Raw genomic sequence first — 22,176 nt, 5'->3', positions numbered from 1 at the left:
CGTACCATGTCTGACCAGTGTAGTATAAAACCCGAAACCCGAATTATTCAAAGACCACTTTCACCATTGAGTTACCTGATCGGCACAAATCAAATGGAAACTGAAAGGCATTTATTCTAAAAGTTCACAAATCCCTTAAATGTAACACGTAAATGCTAGTTAATAGCAGGTCTCGATTATCCCATTGGGGGTAAAAAGCAAAATAGTATAGGTAATCATACAAATGGCTAAATGGTTAAAACAATCCAGGAAATTACAGCTTGTTCCTCAATCACTATTTATCCCTTTTAACAAAGTAACCTTTCTATAGTCGTGAATATCTGAGACATACTGTTCGATTTTGGACATTGATCATCAAGGCCAATGACCACCGAACACGTAAACGATCTGTCATCAATGATTTCCTATATAGTGCTTGGTCATGTATTACCTTCATTATCGGAACGCCGTAGTTGGCCAAAATCTTAACGACTACTGAATCGAAATGGTCAAAACAAACTGCAGCTAATAAGCACAGATATTGCATAAAGTTGGCAATATGTGTTTAAGAGGTGAGTTGAATTTGGAAGAAAATATATCAGCAAATATCACTTTGACAAGAAAAAGGGAGCTGTTCTTCATCACAGTGCTATGCCTTCTGTTCCATATGAAACCAACATTAAGAAAAACAGAAGAAAAAGATTTTCAAAACTATTAAGCTGTCACAATTCCTATTGCAATGTGGGTTCATGATCTTCTCAACTTTCTCTTCAGATATTATTACATCTACACGTTCTCCTAAAAGATCAAGACGACAGAATTTAAACGTTCTGAAAACAAAACTGAAAATGGATTTATATGTATAATTTTATACCTCATATTTTGATACACTTCAAGATTATATATAGATAATATATACGATATATAGGTATAACGTTATGTGGATATTATATATTATTTTGAGACGTGCCTACATGATATAAAATATAAATAATAGCATACTGACTTTATTCAATACTCGAAATTCATCAAAATCCTGGCTCCTAGAATGATCGAGGTAATTGTAAAACGTTCAGCAAAACAACTAAAGACTAAACAGTGTGTTTTCTTCCATTGGTGAAACACCACACCAACAAACCGTTTCCAAACAATTCAACTCCAACAAAATTGTCTGATTAAGACCATGGCCAATTTAACCAAGGTGATGGCCGCAAAGCAGGTGCGCGTGTTGAGGTTTAGCTTACAGGAACCACATGGAATCACACGCAGTCTTCCACTGGTTAATATATAATCTATGTTCTTTCACTGTGAGTCAGTCCAGAGCTATTTCTCATATACCGACGGCTACGCAATAGTGATTCGAACGTAATGGCGTGTGGCCGAAACATGGCTCGGTGCCAGGCAGGGTGGCGTGCTGAGACTGGTATAATAAACTGTGTAATCTGGTAACGATCAGAGACATGTTACAAGTCAGCTCCATTAAAGACGTTAATCCGTGGTCTTGTCGAGTGTCGGTTTATCAGCTTAATGATAGCTTTCATCTTATAGGTACCAATAAGAGCTGTTTACGTGTAAGATTTGCCGAGTAAATTTGATCGCATGCAAAATGATACAGCTTTGCGAGGTCCTTCATAAATGAGAACTGTGTTTCTATTGGGCAAGTGCAGAACCAGGCTTCATCCCACAGCACACAGCATAACACCTCGTATAGAGTGAAACTCTATACAAAGTAGCTTGTTTGCTTCACGATGATCAAATAACAATTAACAATTAAATGTCCTATATTATTATTATTATACATACGTAGGCTTTCTCGAATTTATCTAAACTGACTGCATAGAAGGATTCCGATAACTCCTTGTTCAATTTCTCACAAAGAACTGTTTCTCTAGGTCTTCTCTTATAGTCTCGCTGCTGATTTTGAATAAGGACGTGCTGCTACAAATTCCAAATAACGATAGATGGAACAGATATGAGTATAAAATGACGGTACTTACGCATGTCCAGAGATGGAAGGCCAACAGGAAGAGACACTCTGTCTTGCCTCCCTTTCACAAAATGGTTTGTCTCAAACAAAAGAATTTCACGCGCGTTTATTGATTTCTGAAATATTAATCAATTCTAATGCAGACCCCTTTGTCAAACATTAACACTAAGCATTTCAAATATCCATTTTAGAGGAAGACGTATTTCATATTCAAATAATTCAATGTTTAGCTTCAGATGCGGAAACGGGGCAAATTGTTGATATTTGTAGGTTGGGAACTCTTTCTAGATATCTAAACTGGACAAATGAAATGACGGAATCGGTAGCTGAGAAAGGGTTAGCCACTCGACAGATGGCCTCCAGTGCGATTATTCAGCATACAATGGGGGTGAATCGGCTTGACACTCCCGCTCGGGGGATTCCTCCGCAGACTAGAACCACTGGATGACTAATTACTGTCAGTAATTGTCCGTTATCACTTGCATGCCAACTCACGCTACATGTGCATTGTTCGTGAAGCACGTCTTGGACTGGCGGAGGATTAGGTTTGTCAACACCGGAAGAACCCGATCGATACATGAGACGCTTGGTTATTCCTTTGACGATCTCGTGACTTCTCGCTATCATTTGCGGATAGTTATGATTTCCCCTTGTATCACGTGTCGGGATGAAAACAAACAGATGGATGTGGCGGAGTTGTAAATCTAGGCCCTGTGTAAACAGACACCTAACGCTTATAGGCTTATGAATATTTTATGATTAATTCCACTTCGTGATTCTTCGCAATATTTCCACCTCAATATATTGCATCGATATTCAGCTAATCACAGACCTTCCCAAATGAAATTTCAAAATTTACTGAGATTATGAACCAGACTAGCTATTCTCGAAACATTCGTAGCCTCACGAACTTCTTAAGCCCATTCTCAACACATTGGCTGCGATCAACGTTACGAATCCTCAAAGCTACGAACGTTTCGAGAATAAGAGCCCAGGTTATTCTTATGAGCATGACTGTACATGCAGAATACATCAGCAAAATGTCTAAATTTAGTGAATCGTTTTAGGACAGGCGGATTGCATTGAAATAAAATACAATATCGGTGACAACATTAGAACAGCAGGAACAACAGATTGGATTCTCCAAGTATTACATGTAGTATTAACTCCTCACGTCAGAACCGAGGCGGTTGGGTAGCCTATCTGTTACGGCGTTCGCCCATAACGCTAAAGACTTGGATTTGATTCCCTTGCTTGTGCCCTGCCGTGGTTTTGCTGGACTATTCAAGAGGCCATGTAAAACCCAACTCGTGTTAGAACGGTTTTTCAATATCACGACACCCTGAATATATAATCAGTAAAGCGTTTTGCGGATCTACCACAATATAAAGATATTATGATCACTTGATCAGCCATTCGCTCTTTGGCAGACACATTTGATATCCCCCCTTGCACAAAGGGCTGTCGGAGTTTGGCATTGTTTAGATCGACATGCCAAACCTATAAATAAAATTGTAATCAGGTTAATGAAAATCCGTCAATGCAAGCCACAAATCAGTGCAATGCTATGGCGGTGACACTTGGTCCTTCTCAACGGATTTGCATCAGTCTGTGTCACAATCCCTCAACCATATTGTTGTCCCTTCCTTGGGTTGGGTGGTTTGTTTGACCTTGAACACTGCACTCAGTAATATTGCAGCTTTATCGCTGCGATCTGATTAATAAAGTCTGGGCCAGATAATCCCGTGATCAACAACATGAGCATCGATCTGTACAAATGTGATACGATGTCATGTGTCAACCAAATTAGGAGGCTTAACCACCCGATTCCCTACCCGAGTTAGTAGGCTAACGCTGTTGCTCACAGTACCTATTATATCACGAGGTATTACGTGATGATTTAGAGGGTTAACACTGCTTATTACAACACCTGCTATGTCACGCCACGATACTATCATGATTTAGTGGGTTAACGCTGCTTATTACAACACCTGCTATGTCACGCCACGATACTATCATGATTTAGTGGGTTAACGCTGCTTATTACAACACCTGCTATGTCACGCCACGATACTATTATGATTTAGTGGGTTAACGCTGCTTATTACAACACCTGCTATGTCACGCCACGATACTATCATGATTTAGTGGGTTAACGCTGCTTATTACAACACCTGCTATGTCACGCCACGATACTATTATGATTTAGTGGGTTAACGCTGCTTATTACAACACCTGCTATGTCACGCCACGATACTATCATGATTTAGTGGGTTAACGCTGCTTATTACAACACCTGCTATGTCACGCCACGATACTATCATGATTTAGTGGGTTAACGGTGTTGCTCATTATATCATGAGGTATTATAGTGTGATGATTTAGTGGGTCAACGCTGCTTATTATAGGACCCGTTAAACCGGATCGTGTTAGTGTGATATACCTGTTAGATCACGCCGTGTTAGTGTGATATACCTGTTAGATCACGCCGTGTTAGTGTGATATACCTCTTAGATCATGCCGTGTTAGTGTGATATACCTGTTACATCACGCCGTGTAAGTGTGATATACCTCTTAGATCACGCCGTGTTAGTGTGATATACCTGTCATATCCCGAGGTGTTAATGTGATATACCTGTTACGAACGTGGTGGTAGCAAACCAACAATCATCAACCTGTCATCATACATGGTTACAACATAACCACAACTACCAACTAATTATGTTTGCCGTTAAACACCACACTCAGCAATAGGTACGATTTATGGCGCCTATTAATAATCTGAACAATCCAGTGATTGACATCATGAGCTTCGACGTACGCAACTTGGACACGATGAAATGCATCTGCAAAGTCTGACCACCAGATCCGTTAGTCTCCTTTTGGAGACTGGTTTCGTGAAGACTAATTCTTACCCGAATCTTCACGGGTCTCCCTTATCATGGAGTTATATAGTGATGATGATAGTGATGACAATTATAATGAGAACAACCGAGTTAGTCCCGTGTGCAGGTGTTTCTAAATCATGCGACTAAAACATAACTATATCGATATCAGCACCGGTATTTACCTTAAGAATAAACAAAATATATCACTTTCAAAGTGTCAAATAAACACTCTTGCCATGTCTAGATCACGCCATACGTACTTGAAAAATATAACTGCACAGAACATGGAAGCTTAGGCTCAAGGGAAATACATAATCAGTACGATCGTTCTCGAAGCATCCTTGGAAGTAACACTTTTTTGAAAAAGAACACTGTCTTGTACAGATTCCAAGTTTTCCGTCACCGTCGGAGGGGATTACAAGTTGAGAGTTCCGGTGATAACACTGGAGAATGCCAAAGACAGACAAACACAAACTGTATGCGGAGTGTCCATTTTCATCAGGGGGTGCGGCTGGTGGAAGAGGAAAGGGGGCAGAATACGGATTTTTATAGATTTTTAACCCAAAGATCCAGGGATTTGTGGTTTGTGAAAGGAAACCGATAATATTGATCCAATATTTAGTTGTCGGTGTTAGGAAGTGCCGAAGAAAGAAATATTGTAACAAAACATGAGCGAAATTGGGATTCGTATCCTGAATGGGATGATCGTAATCATCTGAGTGAGCGTGCTGGAGCTGACGCCATTTTGAATATTTGTGTAATCCCAAATACAACGTATCTTATATATATAGTGATGTTGGTTCAAATTGGAATACGATCGCGACCGGTCGTTTTGGCATTTCAATTTATACGAGGTAATACAAAGTGGGATACATATTGAAAATTTTAAAACGAGGAATAATATAAATAATAATCTAAGTGAATGCGTAATTGAGTGTAGTTGCTACGTTACGGTTCACTGAACGGTACGTTTGTTATATGACGGTGTCACAGCTTGTGAAAGAACGATGTGGTTTTGATCATAAGCCCTTGGCATTTTGAGATAACTCACGTGTACAGTTGTGACAGAACGACGGGCATTCAGGATGCGCCAGTCTAAATGACAAAGCTTTGTTTCATCCCAGTGACCAATGTTATAATTCTATTTTTTATTCATTTATTCCAAATATCCTCCTCATTTAATATTATTCTGAAAACGGTGTAAAATTACTCGCTCGCATTTGATCATGAGATATCGTCACAGTCATAGTCTCCCGTGTGCAGTCCATATACAAAAATTTAATAATATCGCCAAGCAAGTACAAAATTATAAAAAAAATATGCACGTAGTTAAAATCCCTCAAACAATGTAAAGAACAATTACATGTAACGGTATATTTAAGTATGGATTACTACCGGTGCCAACCGTTTTTATCAGCCAAACAGCTATTACCATCTATAACGTCCGGACTGCTGCAGCCGCATACGAATTCGACGAATGTAATTCTTCGGGAATAATAATTTCGAAGAAAGGAAATTGGTAGTTCGATCGATGGAGAACTCTAACCATTATATAGGTTTCCTGTAGCGGTGTATATCGACCGTTATCTCACTCATACAGAATTGGGTATTTTTATGATCTTCCAGTCGAACGTTTTTCGTGCATTTATGAAGCGTTTGGTTCGAGGCTGTACGACATATTTATGCAAACGGTACACACACATACATATACTGTGGACTTCTGACATTTCAAGGGCTGCATATACCAGCACTGAAACTCGTTAATGTTGACAGTCAATTTGTATGGAGGTTAAAGTAGAAACATTAAATCTTCTCACGTGTCTCTTTGACTATGTAGCATACAATTTGAAAGTCACTGTAAGAAACAAGCGCCGCCGTGTTATATTGACAAGGCTGGAGTTCCCTGATTAGTAATCGGGGCCATGGATACTATTACAGGTAGCATCTATGAGTTTGACGCTACTGTATGTTAATTGTTTATTCAGTGAAATTCGAGAAATACACGGATTAACCAAAACGTTAACTTATCCACATGTTCAGGGACTTATATGAGATCACAGTGACATTTGCAGATTGCATTTTTGTGCATTTATTGATCTGTTTCTTGCATTCTTAAATAAGTAATCTTGTCCAGTGTGCACTAGTTATGATATTGAAAAAAAATCGGATTTAGAAAATGTATTTATATAGACTTGTTTAATTAAGTTATTCAGTTTGTAATGAGTGAGCTAAAGCTCCCAATTCAAACATCCCTATTGATATATAGGTCGCTGCATGACTGAAAAGTCATATTGGACCATCATTGGTCTGTCGTGCAGATCCCGAAAAAATATACACAGTATCCAGGCCATGCAAGTCTAGCGAAGTTAGCAAGCCTAGATTACTGCAGCCTCAGGTCTGAAAATGAACAAAGGGTCTGGGATCCCATGTATCAAGATGATTTAACAACGTTTTTCTTTCATTAAAATATTTAATTTCAGAGACCAGATGTTACTCTATACACTAGCTTTCATGTTATTGGGGAGACTGGTCTGTCTGTCGTGTCCTATGTCATATGGAGCGGTGGGGACGGATAGGGACTGGTTGTTCTTGCGCAGAAGATATCAAGTACGGCAAGCTACTTTTATTACGGACTGACGGATATTTCGAACTGTTTTTGTAGCGGACATTTGCTGTATATTTTAGTCGAAGTGCGTAAACGAACTATATTTATGACGATGTAAATTAGTAGTGTCTGTGAGTTGGTTCTAACCGTACTTTAGGGTAATATTCATTTCAAATCAACAACGGTGCGGTGGGGTAGTCTAGTGGTTAAAGCGATCGCTCGTCACGCCAAAGACGTGGGTTCGATTCCCAAGATGGGTACATTGTGTTAAGCCAATTTTCTTATGTCCTTTGGTGATATTTCTGGTATGATGCAAAATCCAGTGACTCAAGTCCACACACTTTCACTCAAATCCACAGTGACTCAAGTCCACACACTTTCACTCAAATCCACAGTGACTCAAGTCCACACACTTTCACTCAAATCCACAGTGACTCAAGTCCACACTTTCACTCAAATCCACAGTGACTCAAGTCCACACACTTTCACTCAAATCCACAGTGACTCAAGTCCACACACTTTCACTCAAATCCACATGATGCCTCAGTAATGAATTTCATATTGATAATATACGATTAATCTGAGTAGGAGAACAAATGCCTTTCATGATAAAGTCTCTGAAAAACGAGTCTTTGCAGAAGAGTCACCTGAAATCCCTAGGCTATCCGGTCTCAGGCGGTGAGTGTGAATAACGTACGGAGTAATCATTGACCATACGTCACTGAAGGCAGACCGAACGGTGAGGGTGTCTGGAGAGATGGGAGTAGATGCTTGAGGGGCACATCTGGCAAGGCCTATACGAAGGGAGGGGGAGGGGGAACGGTAGGTGGTTCACTCTATCAAAACAGATGGGAGGCAGCGATTGGTGTTTATGCCCCGAGATGGGTATCAACAAGCGTGGGGTTGGCATGTGTTTGTTTCTTCTCGAGAGTTTAAGCAAGTGCGGGCAAAGGTTGTGTGACTTAAACTGGGGAGACGTACTCACTGACATTCTGAAAGTATTGATTGCGCATGTTTCAACGCTCATTTCAAATTAATGAAAGTAAATAACATACATCATATAAACATGACTGTTCATGTTGCAATAACATATATTATTTTGAAAATGATAAATCGGTTGCATCTGAAATCTAGTTATCCATAACTTCATCACCAAGAGGAAAACGCTCATAAATATTGTGATATAAAAACGGAACTCGGGACAATTTTAGTTTCACGTTTATGAAACAGAAATCCAATGGGTGCTCCCGGGCTGAAATACGTTCCCCTTTGGCAGTCGGAAGAGGTGATACAATGAATCGGGAGGTTAGGCTCACAGAAATGACTGATAGCGCGTCATCTTACAAAACTGTTTTGATCTTTGCTCATATTATCAACCGTTAGAGTGTCTTGTTCACACTCAGCTAGTTACAGACCGCGTTTACAGATGGGACATTGCTGCCAGCAAAGTTAAACACGAATCAAAGTATAGAAAATCGGGTATAGTGTACTTTCAGCGGATCGTAGAGTCCACTTAATGTCATTCCGTCATATCCGATTGTCTCTACCGTATTTTCACAGTTAGTGTCTGGTATGAAAAAAACGTCTTGTGTACGCTATCCTTTGTGACCTGTTTTAAAACAATTTCTCAACTATTCCGGTCATTACGCTTGTATAGAAAACACATGTCTAATTTATCTAACTCAGCTTTTGCAATTATCCCTAGATTAGATGAAATTGGAGCAAAGGAATGACGTACGTTTTGTACATAATGATGTTAGTGCTCTTTGCAGAAAAGAGAAACCTAGGGATGAGCGTCATTGCGCGACAGCTAGATTATGTTTCTTATGAATTTAATGAAATTCTATTCCATTGCCGAAGGGAGCGTACAATGGCTGTGAGGCGAGAAAGGCCTACACCAGACGCGACCCTACAGCAAGCTGATATTGTACTGCATCATATTGAAATCTGCTCACGTCACGGGAGGAAAATAATTGCTGATTCTGCGTAAAATCAAAGTTTGCCCGTGCACACCAATAAGGGACATAGGTGAAAAATGTGAAGAGTTGTGTACCTTAGGCGTATCAGGATCTGCTAATCTTGCATTTGAACATTGAACAGTTTATTACTCTTGGTCACATTTTCACTGATATGACCGATGTTGATCGATCTCAAAAATATAAAGCTAACATGAGGCGCAGAGTTGTTTTGATACCAACGCGCTAAAACACTTACTGGTTTAGCAGTCTCAGAGAACTCAATCAAAAGGTATATAGCATTTTGTCATAGTTTAGTTGGGAAGCTCGTATACTACATATCTAGTAAAATGGCCCTTTGGCAGTCCATCCATCGACCACAGCCTGTTATCGTCTACATCCAAAAAAAGACCACCAGCCTATTTCTTTCCGATCACGCCCTGATTTAGTGTCGATTGATTTTAAAACGGACTGCGGGCGAAATTAAAGCACGCACCTCCTGAAATAGGGAATTGAAATCTCCAGAGCAAGCACCACATCCTTTCCTTGTCTATCCAGGCAGATGAAGATGTGGACAGAAGGGAGGAAACGTCAACAGTTGACTTTGGGGGATCTTTGCTATCCGATGCTGTTTACCCAAAGCTGACTAAACGCAGGGATGTACCACCCTCTGTATATCCACGGCAAATTACATTAACATCATCAGGAGAATAAGAGACCCGTATACATCAAATGTTTGCCAGACATATATCAATTAAAGAGATGATATTAGCATTACAAACTTCATTGTTTGTAAGCTTTCTGTCATTAGGGCAGAGAGTTCAATTTGTTTATTGCTGCAACGGTTATGTAGTTGGTCTCTGGTGGGTTAGCGGACCGAAGTTTAGATGTGGAATATGAAAATGTATATTCAAGCACGTCATAAATGGGGGCTCTTTATTTGGAGTAGACAAGTAGGACTTGTCTAGGACGTGGTCAGAGTGGGGCACTGTGTGAGTGAATGCTCTTGGGTGTCTTGATGCTGATGCTTAACCGCACCAATAATAATTTAGCGAGTTTGTTTTTCACGCCACTTTTAGCAATATTCCAGCAATATCGCAGCGGGGACACCAGAAATGGGCTTCACATATTGTGCCGGTGTGGGAATCGAACCCGAGTCTTCGGCGTGACGGGCGAACGCTTTAACCACGAGGCTACCCACTAACCACCATCAATAGAAACGATAATAATGTGGCAATAATGATGACGATAATTACTAATAATAGCAGTAATAGCAGTGTGGGTAAATGAGGTTTAACGCACCCTAGTATTCCATTGATGTGAGGGGAAGGCCCAAATTGATGGAGGGTGCTAGTGGTAATTAACACCAATGGTTATAGCCATATAGCCAGTCATACAATCACACCACAATAATAATAATAATAGATAATAACAACAGTCGCTATCGGAATCAACTTGTTACCATGTATTCTGTAAACATCGCCAATTAGCTTGTTTACAAACGACTGGCTTCTGGGATCGCGATCGTGGCTCAGACTTAACAGTCGGTAGTTTGTTTATAACCAAGGTGACGGGGAAAGCATCAGGCGTTCTCACACATTCCACAATGAATGCAGGATGAAATATGCTACGGTAGACTAGAATCGCGGTCAGGAATATTGTCAGTTACAGCAGGGAGAATAGAAGCCGTAGAGAAGCTGTAGATAACCCGTGGTTCCTGAGAGGAAGGAGTGTGTAAGATTATCTAAAACGTAATCAATTCCAGTCACTGAGCAAATAAATCAAAAAGCCTTGAACTTAAGGGAAATAAACAATAACGGGTCGATGTTTCCACTACAGAGGATAATTCATCTCAAGGTTAATTAGCATTTTCTGTTCTTGCAGATAATCTGTTCTTGCAGATACATTTATCTTAACAAACATAATTAGTATGATTCGAAGATTTGTTATCTACGCTGCGGCCTGATGTGTTACATGGAGAGTGAGAGTATCAGCGCTATTTCCGTTTCCCGATTCTAAACCTGTTTTTAAGAAGCTAGAGAGTGTAAGCAAAGGGCAGCGTGAGCCTGTTTGGAACCCAGTATAAATAGGCCAAGCCGTGAAGCAATACCTAGTTTACAACTCACGGGACTAGCTACAAAAGTACTTATTGTACATGGGAGTTCTTTATCCTACATTTACAGCTGCAGAAGTAATGACGGGAGAGAGAGCTACCTATAACTACCGTGTTGAAGACTCGTATCCTCTGGCAATGTCTCGGTATCATAGCAATGTCTTTGGTAGAAATGTACACTGGGGGTCAAGGCAAATCCTGCTTTATATTGCAGATGCGAAAGCGAATATTTTTAATGATAAAATCTCCTTATGAACTGATTACCCTTTTCGGGATCACCTGCTCTCGTCAAGTAATCTATTCATGTTATCATACCATTTTTATCCTTGACACCAGTAGAATGATGGAGCTATTCTCTAATGTTGTGGTTTGATATAGTATTGAATATGGGCGACTCTCTCCTTGAACTATGAGTTGTTTTAGTCTAATTATAACTACCGTTAGGTCGCTCCATGAATATTGGCTTATGCTGAATGATTAGTATCATCGAATATCTCCATGAACTGGCGTTTGTTTAGCTACGATTTCATTACGATCGAATATTAATATAACTTGGTGTTTAATGTTATCTATGACCGATTCTCTCCGTGTAACAGCGAGCATTTAATAAATCTAATTATAGTCTGGTTCATAATTATTGAGAATTTTTCTTCTTACTTTGAGCTATCCTAACACCTCAACTGATTCACCGATACTTAAAACTAAGTAATGGTATAAGGGAGGAACTCATCTTGGCCTACTGAGTATAGTACAATTAGAGTTACCTCCCCTGAATTTGTAGCAGACGTCATTTTCCTCAGCACTGTCAACAATGTCTGCTGAAGATAAAAGAAGGTTGATTTTTGAGTTGTGTAATCAAGGAATTGATGATGTAAATACATTGGCAGAGAGAACAGGAACTCCTCTTTCTACTGTGTATAGCATTAGGAAGAATTTTAAAGAGGGAAAGGATTTTGGGCTCCAGAAAGGAGCAGGGAGACCCAGAAAATTGGACTTCTCAGATCGCGTCCGGATGGGAATTTTAGCGTCTAAAAAGCAAAGAGCAAGCATCTCCAACATCAGGTATGAAATGATAGAAAGGGGATCAACAGTTGTATCAAAATCTACAGTTAGAAGAAATTTGATTGATCTTGGATGGGAGAAAAAAGACTGGAATTCCTTCTCCTCTCATGAAACAAGAACATAAAGACAGGCGTGTTGAGTGGTGTTTGGCACATGAAAACTTTGACTGGGAAAATGTGATTTTTACTGATGAAAGCTCAATATGGGTATATCCCAATAATGTGAAAATATGGACAAAGTCTGCGTCAGCACCGTTGTATCGACGACCTAAATACAGCCCAAAGTTTCATGTATAGGGAGGGATATCCTTATTAGGAACGACTCCGCTGTGTGTGTTTGAGGGAAATCTGACAAGTCAACGCTACACTAACATATTAGATAATTTTCTCCTTCCAAGTGCACATGTGTTTTATGGAAATGACTGGATTTTGCAGCAAGATAATGATCCTAAACACACCGCAAAACATGCCAAGCAGTGGTTTCAGGAGAAAAATGTGACTGCATTACCATTTCCTGCATATAGTCCTGACTTAAATCCCATTGAGAACATTTTGGGGATGATGAAGGAATGTGTGAATCAAAAGGGGTTGACAAAAATTGAAGACATGAAGAGAGAAGTGGTCGGATACTGGGACAGCATAACTCACGAAACACTAACCTCTCTGATAGGAAGTATGCTTACCCGTCTTAGACTGTGCCGTGAAGCTCAAGGAGACTTGATAAAATATTAAATTGTTACCTACACAACATGAAAAGGTCAGTTCACTTTCACAATACATTCAATTTTATCTGATTTGTTCTCGTTTAATAATATGAAATGCTTTAGCTATTCTCAATAATTTTGAACCATACTGTATCTCTCTATAAATTTGGCGAATGTTTCATTCTGATTTTAATTGAATCTCTCCATGACTTGGAGTGTGTTTAATATTGATTATTGAATGGCTCTTACGATACTTGGTGGTTTATTACCGGTCTTCGCAATCCGTTTGTGAAAGTTTTCATGTTGCATTGATCCAGTGGAAATTGTACAGATAAAACTGTTGGTTCGACGAATCGAGTTTAAGAATCCTTTTGACGTTGATCTGTGATAATTCTCAAAGCAATGCTATATTATCTTGAAATATGATCGCCAACATCCATTCCGATGTTATCAATAATACAATGAGATAGAAACTACCCTTTGAAACAAATACTTGTCGATGACATACGACCACCCCAAAAGAATGTCAGTAACACTATACGATAAAAAGTATTCTCTATAACAAATATCGTTCTAAAACGGTTGGCATCAGTCCTTCCCTTGGAATAATCCTTTTCCATTCAATCATATTGGAAACAAGCACCTGATGCTTAGGTCCAACCTCCAGTATTCTCAGCTGGAGTAGTATCTATAGAAATGCACATGCCTGTGAGCCCACACTGCCATTCATCCATATCCGCGAGCCGATCAACACGTGTTGCTACCTATAGCGTTTAAGAACCAGGAAGTGATATATGCAACAGGAAATGCTTGTATATTTCATGTGTTCCGTGCCTAAAGCAGACACCTGATTGGGAGGTTACTGTAACTGACATAGTTCAAGCTGATGATGAAGGGTTGATGACCTACAGCCAGACACGAGCCGCTCGTCCGTTTAGGTCAATATGTTTGCACAACCACCTGTCACATCACTCTTCACTGGAAATTTTACCATGCCCTATTAGTTAAAGTAGGTCTCATTGCCCAAAGTTCAGACATGTTCATCAACGGTGTTTAAATTGAAAACGTTCTGCCTACTTATAAACAAAAAACTAATAACCTGAAACGTTACCCTACTTAACATTTAAATCCATTATACAAATTTACGCCTTCGTGTACAAATGTTGATAAATCATTAACAACTGATTAGCGAATACATTCAGCCATGTGCTATAAACGACTTTACCACGTAATACTGTCCTACTATCCCCTGTCAACATGTGCAACATATTGTCAACATATTAATAACTATTTTTAAATATTTGAGACTTGTCTGTTTTAATCTCCATGTTTGAAGTGCAATGATGACGATTGTCTACTCACCAGCATGCCCTCCTGGCCGAGATCGGCGTTGGTCCTTCCGACTGGTGTTATTCCCCATGTTTACTGTCGGAATATACTACCTCCGTGTATTACACCTGTTTAGACTTCCTCCAATCGGCATGGATAGTAAATGTCCTTTCATGAATCGGCACACAACATTCACACAGCTATGGACTCGCTGTATATTTAGTCCTAGAGACGGGAACGGTTTCACAAACTGAGCAGTAGCCCAGGCAGTTACTACCATGTAACTGGAGCCAGCGGTGAAGACGCTATCGGGAATTCCGACTGCATAGGAAAGCCCACAGTCTGGAGCGAACTCTCACACGTGGAGTCGTAACTGACAGGAGCAACGCGTGCATACGTAATTCACCGACCAATCAGCGTCTTCAACATCACAGAAGGCTTTTGTTTGGCTGCATTGATTTCATCGTACGTACAGCTCGACCTCATTCAGCTTCCAGGCTCTTCCGGTGAAAAGGTAGGGAAGACTGTAGTTCCGTGTCTGTCTGCGGGGCGAGGGCTTGCCAGCTCTCAACCGCTGCGCCTAGTTTATTGGACATAACGTTCATCGTGGGAACTAATATTACAAGCATAAATATTTTACTACGAGTTTTTCCCAGATTAGAATATCTTCACGACGGTTGGCAAGAAGTACATATTTATGAAACACACTTACACGATCACATCAGCAAACTATATCGACCGTACAGATGCAATTTTGTTTTCTTCATTTTTTTATTCATCTTTTAATTTAGATTCTATTCAGTTTGTCTGTGTTGAAACCCGGTGATGAGTTCAATATCGATTCCTGGTTGTGTTTCGTGCTGAAACAATTTATCAAATTAGATAAAATAATTCACACGTCATACATCATCTTTATTCATGACAGACCAGCATCATTTACCTGTTTGATCGGCATTCTAGACGTTGTCAGTTATGAAGTTTACAACTTTGTGGATAACGACTTCTGGTTTATTGCATAGAGGGACCTGTCGGGGTAGATTTTTACACCGTTATAGAGCTAACAGTAACTAAAATATATATATACTCGGAACTGTACAATCGACTCTGGTCTGAGCACCGTTATAGAGCTGGAGTACTGCCGAGAGCAGCGTTAAATCGTAGCTACAGAGCCGTTTCCACATCCACAAGATATCTCTGTAAAAATCGGATTGTGCAGTTCCGACTATATTCTGAGCAAGTGCTTGTCTCTTTGCTTGTTTGCTGAACGCCTCATTTAGCATTGTTACAGATGTATAACGATTATCCATAAATAACCGACTAGACAATCCAGTGACTGGCATAAAGAGATAACAGAGATGAATCAATAGTGATGACACCTGGCATTGACACATGCGGAAGCTGGACAACTGTTCACCTTAGAAGTTTCGGGAACGCATGATACAAGACAAAACAGAGAATTACATCGAACACAACACACAATCTGGAATAAAAGAAAAAACGCATAACGCATTGGAACGGATATACTGAAATGATGTGCTTGCTGTTACCACGCCCGACACACTAGTACACCGTCATCGTCTGTGTATTATTCATGGTATATCAGATGTTTATATAATAGCAACTATATTTAGGTTTCAGCTGCCCTTCATTCTCTGACGTAGAGTCGGCACTTAAAGGAATTACGTGGAGCGCATAACCCTTTGAATAATGAGCGACGAAGAAAAGACGGAGCTACGTCAATTCTTTGTCATATCGACTGTGTCATTGAGCAGTATGGAAATGTCATGTTCTATTTGTGGACAAAGGCACATCTTGCTGTGCATGTTAGGGAATCATAAAAGAGTTATTTTGATGTAAGTGAAGGTTTAATGTACAGAACCTATTGGATGTTTTATGGAGTATGACTCATCGTTAAACTATGCTTCGCGTCTTGCTGATCGCTTCTGGCATAAAATATTTAGATATTTACATTGATACCAAAATACATGTTGTTATATATACTTTTCGAAGGTATTTCAGAGAAGCGACGAGAGATCCGTTAAACGTCAATATTACTGGTGCATCTAAAACGGATATTTAATACGGAACCTTCCTTACAAGCCGGATAGTAAATGTCATGACTGGATTTGCATCTCATGTTCAATTTATATTTACATTTGTAATGTGAAAATTGTTGGGAAACATATTAAAATATACAAATGGAAAAAGGTTCCAAAGATATCGCCTCTGGTGTATTTCCAGAAAGCATAACTGGTGTAAAAACACCGTCAATGATTCAATTGGATAAATGTTTACTTGTTGAATATTCATAGCAAAAACCAGACCTGGCATGCAAAGGTTTATGATGGACATGAAATATCAGCTCGCGAACACGAAAGGTTGAATGTTGCTTTGCCAGATTTACTTTTCATCCCGTTTTAGAGGTTTTATAAATTTATATCAGTCACATGATATGCCAGAATATGATAGCCGCCACCACGTAAATGTCTTTCAAATCATACGAACTTTGAACATGTTTTTAGGTATGCCTGTTACATAAATATTACGCTCTGTAATATGTGCATTGCTACAGCCCCAATAAATCGGTTAAAACCATTGGTCATTCTGGTCAAGGATCACGTCTAACAGGTCGTAGCGAGACATGGTCGCAAGGTCGTGGGTGTAAGGTCAAGGCCGATCTGTCGGCCATCCATAGATTATGGTTTCAATCCATTACTTGAACATGTTGACATGTTGAGATTCTATTCATCGAGTGGTTATACGATTGAAATACTCAAGACTTTTAAATGATGACAATCGTATACAAACGTAGGGCAGAATCACCTGCAAAGGAGCACCGGTACCCTATTTAGTTCTTAAACAGTGAGACACATATAGTCCCCAAGGGGAACAGGTCAAAATGGCCGCACGACAAAATGGCCACACTAACCCTAGTCAAAATGGCCACACAAAATGTCAAAATGGATGTCAAGTAGATGTATCTCTCAGTACAAGAATATGAAGTCATGTGAAACTAAATGAAATTTTATGAATACTATCCTAACAGCGAGGAACTAAAAATTTATCACTGATACGTTTGGAAGACTGGGTGAAGGTTAAGGCAAATAGACCGAATCTGAATATGATTTCGTTGGACTTTTGGCATATTTAATGGCACAATTCTTACGAAACCGGTAGTTAATATATTAAACCGGAAGTCATGACAACACTATGAAGCAGGTAGCTTCAGACACGAGGCCTCCAGGTGTAAGCTTTAGGCTAGTAGTTCTCCAACCGGAAATGAAAATTGAACCGGAAGTATACATGACTTTCTGACTGAGATTATGGATCCTGTGTACTAAAAGGCACCGAGAAACATTGCACGGGAAATACATTTAGGTCCGTCATATTACGGGTTAGCAATTGGAATGGTGCAATTCATCGTATATTGTCTGAGGTTGCTTCTTGCTCCAAATCAAAATGCATGGTATGACAGTTTTAACGTGATGTGTACTTATCTGGAAATGGTGATAATCGGGACAAATGTAGTTTGTATGTACCAGCCCTACAAGGAACAGTCCACATATACGCCATGTGCTGTAAAAGTTACTATTTGGTGGTCCTCGGTAACTGCGAGCAAGTCTTGCCTGAGCATGCAATCTTACCAAGGAACTATCAATGTAAGAGCACAGTTTTACAACATATGCCTACATCGACAAGGTGGTCAAGACTGGTTACGTGTATGAAACCATCGTGTGGTAATAAAGGAGACCAATGCTCTTGACGCCAGTCAACAGCTTTACTGGATTGTAAGGATTATTCACAAATAGTTTTAGTTGAAATGTTGTTTAGTGCGTGAAAAGAACCCCGAAAATGTACACATGAAAACAGAGGGTGAGTGAGTTTCATCAGCAATGGTGCGGGAGGATGGTGCACTTCAACCACATGGAGTACCCAGGAGGCTAACTGTGAACCACCATGAAAGACCCTAACTCATTCTAGATACGTGACACTTCTGCTGGCACCATGTGACGTCTCTGTCAATACAGAACCGCTAATCATTATTGCAACAATATTATATAATCAATACACACAACATTTTACCAGTCTCGACGTTCCAAAAGAATGACATGACATCAGTCGTTTTCCTAACATTGCCTATCCTTGATTTCTAGTCAAAAACACGCGCAACCTATTTAGATGTAAATATTGATATCCTAGCACGTCCTTCAAACTGAACTCCACTCGATAATGCCGTCGCCTTGCATTGCATGACGGAGACCAGCACATCCTGTCAAATTATGCATTGATTCAATTCATACGTACACCAGACCATGAAGAATGTTCAGTAATGTAATTAGTGATTGTTCCACGTTGGAATCAATGGAGAGCTGTTGTTGGAGTCACCATGGAGTCCATTGATATCTGTCGGAACTAAAAGATCGTGTTTGTTGATAAAGAAAGGTATGTAGGTGTTGTGCTAAGTGACACGTGTATCGCGGGTGCCTTTTGTGGGTGTTGTTCGTGAGTATGGCGAGATGTTGCTGTGAGAATCCCACGCTAGTGGGATAATGGTGTGATTGATGGGATCATAAACAAAAGAGATTGTCCTTAGTGGGAGGGGGCGTTAGTTTGAGATCTGTAGTTATGATAGAGTTGATGTGTTAATGTGTTAGTGAGTTGGGTTTAAAGTTGAGTGAGCGTGATCGAACGAGGGTTGGTTGGTTTCGTGTTTAACGCCGCATTCATATTATAGTTATTTGGCGGCCGTCTATAAATATTCGAGTCTGGACAAGATGCTCCATCAGGTGATCAACATCATGAGCATCGATCTATTCAACTGGGATATGAGGGCATGTATCAACCAAGTCGGCGAGTCTAACCACCCGATCCCGTTGGTGGCCTCCTACCAGAACGTGCACAAGCATAGGTTGCTGATGACAAAGTCTGATCCGTATCTTCACGGGTTTAAAGTTCAGTGAAAGTGGGCAAACTAAGTGTGGTTGGGTTGGTTGGTTGGTTCGTTATTTAACGCCATACTCAGCAATATTCTAGCTTTATGGCTGCTATCTTATATGATCAAGTCTGGACCAGACCATCCAATGATCAATAGCATGAGCATCAATCTGCGCACTTGGGATACAATAACATGTGTCAACCAGGTCAGCGAGCCTGACCACCTGAAATTGATAGTCGCCTTTTACGAAGACCAGGTCTAACCCGGTCTATAGTTGCCCGAGGCACAGGGACAAAAAGACTGAGGCGAGAACGAAAGCAGACATTCGCAGATAGAGGCAGACATTTGAACAGAGAGAGAGACGAAGAATGAGACGGATATTCATACAAAGACAGAGATTCATATAAAGACGGACGTTCGCACAAAGACAGACGGTTCGACGAGAGAGTGAGTGAGTGAATATGCGACACATGTTGTATCTGAGATAACTCTTTCACAGTAAAGTACAGCTTCTAGTACTTTTGTTGTGTTGAGTCCCATTCGGGATTCGAGCCCACACCCTTAGAGTCAGGCACTCAGAGTCAACACACAAAGTCAGCCTTCAAACCGACTCAGCCACCGTGACACGAGATCAAATGATATTTCAAGTGACGTGTTTTGATCAACGTATGTCTAAGCGCAAGTAACCTTCCCCCTCACGAAAGACCTAGGTCCCATGCATATTCAGTCAACTCTTAACAGGACTAACAACAAATACGACTGACATCTGTCACGACAACATCCATGTCTGTCACTTTAAAAAACTCACTTTATGAACTCCAATTTCTGAACGGACAAACCGAACCTACGCTATATATTCCTACGCTATTATCACAACGACACAGCGTCCGTATCATTACGCCTTTCTTGAAATACATCATCAATATTTTACTGTTCTTTTTGTTGCCGCAAGTTCTTTTGTCATGAATACATGATTCGACAGAATTCATATTTATAGCATCACAAGCAGTGGATTGTAAAAACGACGTTTATTACACGTTTAGGACTTTGGGAATATTTTACCATGTATTGTACATCAGGACCAGAAAGAATGATGATCGGTAGAACGGCGATCGCGCCACATATGCAACATTGTTAAACTGCCTGGGTGTAGCGCAGTGGGAGGTCAGTATATGTAGCGAGAAAAAAATCTTCTTCCTGGTATTATTGAGTGACAGGTATTGACCGTCACTGCCGTTGTCACATGAATTACATTTGAATCACAAAAGTGTGAATTTCTTTTACTATATTACAATTTTCAACATTTTTTTTAATTGACTTCACCGCAGTTAATTGCTTGCAGCATAAAGTTTTGCCCACACCACTGCTAATTTGAATCTGCGTGGGTTTGCCTAAACGACTGCTTACTCCTTTAGCAAACACGAATGGCGTGCACCGTTGTATGCTTCCCTTGAGTTTCTGAACAGCTGTGAATGGCTTCAAACCGTGAATAGAACAATGAGTTAAAGTATGGATATGTTACTGTTACAATTACATCCGTGTACATACCTCTTAGTATGTATGTACACAACATCCTGGTATCTATCACTGGACAAGACAACAAAAAATCTTCAATGTGGCGTTGTCATTTGCAAGAGGGAGAAGAGTGTACTCGAACCCCTCAAACCCCCGTCTGGCATTATTTTGCTGCTGGAACAGCTCCCTCTCACAATCAATGATCGGTACCATGTGAATCCTTGAGATTTCGTTTCTGTAGCAACTAAATTGCCCTGAAAGTTTTACTTCTGCTGTAGGATATGGCACTCCCACCACCATATCGGTCAATCTGGGCGTCACAATAGTGGGCAAAATCTTCATTTTGATGTCGATATTATGTCACGGCACTCAAGCAGAAAGAAGCAGAAAGAGTGATTCGTTACTGAAGTATACATGCCAGAATCGAACCTTATTGCACCACTGGACCCGTCGACGTCAAAGTCATCAGCACAGGGCCAAAATAGGGTCGTCTGATTCGATATACGGCTTCTCGTAAACGATGAATGGTTTGCGCCGACTCCCCAAACCAGGCACTGCAGTTGCTGCGACAGTTCGATTCCGCAAATGAAGTACCCTGATGTACCAGTCCTACGCTGCAGTGGTAATCCGAGGCCTGTCTAGTATTGGTTTGATGATATCGGTCCTATAAACGACTGGTGGAACAGCCCCATGCGTCCAATGGCAATGTTGGGATTCACAACAGTGAGTTGCGGCATAGCAAGACCTTTTCATTTACTTGTCATATGACCGTCTAAGCGCAAAACGGCCGTATATACCATAGAGCCAATGCCCATTCTCAGGATTTCTCAGAAGTGCACGTGCATATTGCGAGTCCCATTTTTTCCACGATGTTCCATGCACGTTGGCACTTTCGAACATAAAAGTACATTAAAGTTACCAATCACACAGTACATTTGAAAAAAAATGTCTGTTAACAAGCACATCGTATATATATAATTATATATATCGGATGACGTTTACCTCACCAGAGCTGACGTAACACACAGGCAGCATACGGCTCATTCTTGCTGCTGTAAGATTGATCCCGAAAAGCTGAATAATTCATAATTTTATTAGTGTAAG

At 40.2% G+C, this 22,176-nt stretch overlaps 1 protein-coding gene across 3 annotated transcripts in view; it reads right to left on the bottom strand.

Moving 5' to 3' along the window:
• The window catches only part of LOC137295017 (uncharacterized), a 41,099-nt gene extending 26,022 nt beyond the window's left edge, over positions 1-15,077 (bottom strand). Inside the window, exon 1 of one of the 3 annotated variants that reach the window (XM_067826268.1) lies at positions 14,655-15,077. In XM_067826268.1, the coding sequence (XP_067682369.1) occupies positions 14,655-14,712 (58 nt within the window). In that variant the 5' untranslated portion in view covers positions 14,713-15,077. Of the gene's footprint in view, positions 1-1,976; positions 2,018-14,654 lie in introns of those variants that run through there. The other 2 variants (XM_067826269.1, XM_067826270.1) reach the window with 2 other exon arrangements.
• Between the last annotated feature and the right edge of the window lie 7,099 nt (positions 15,078-22,176).

Source organism: Haliotis asinina, chromosome 8 (assembly GCF_037392515.1).
Source record: "Haliotis asinina isolate JCU_RB_2024 chromosome 8, JCU_Hal_asi_v2, whole genome shotgun sequence".
Lineage (NCBI taxonomy): Eukaryota > Metazoa > Mollusca > Gastropoda > Lepetellida > Haliotidae > Haliotis > Haliotis asinina.
This window is presented reverse-complemented; position numbering and strand designations above follow the sequence as displayed.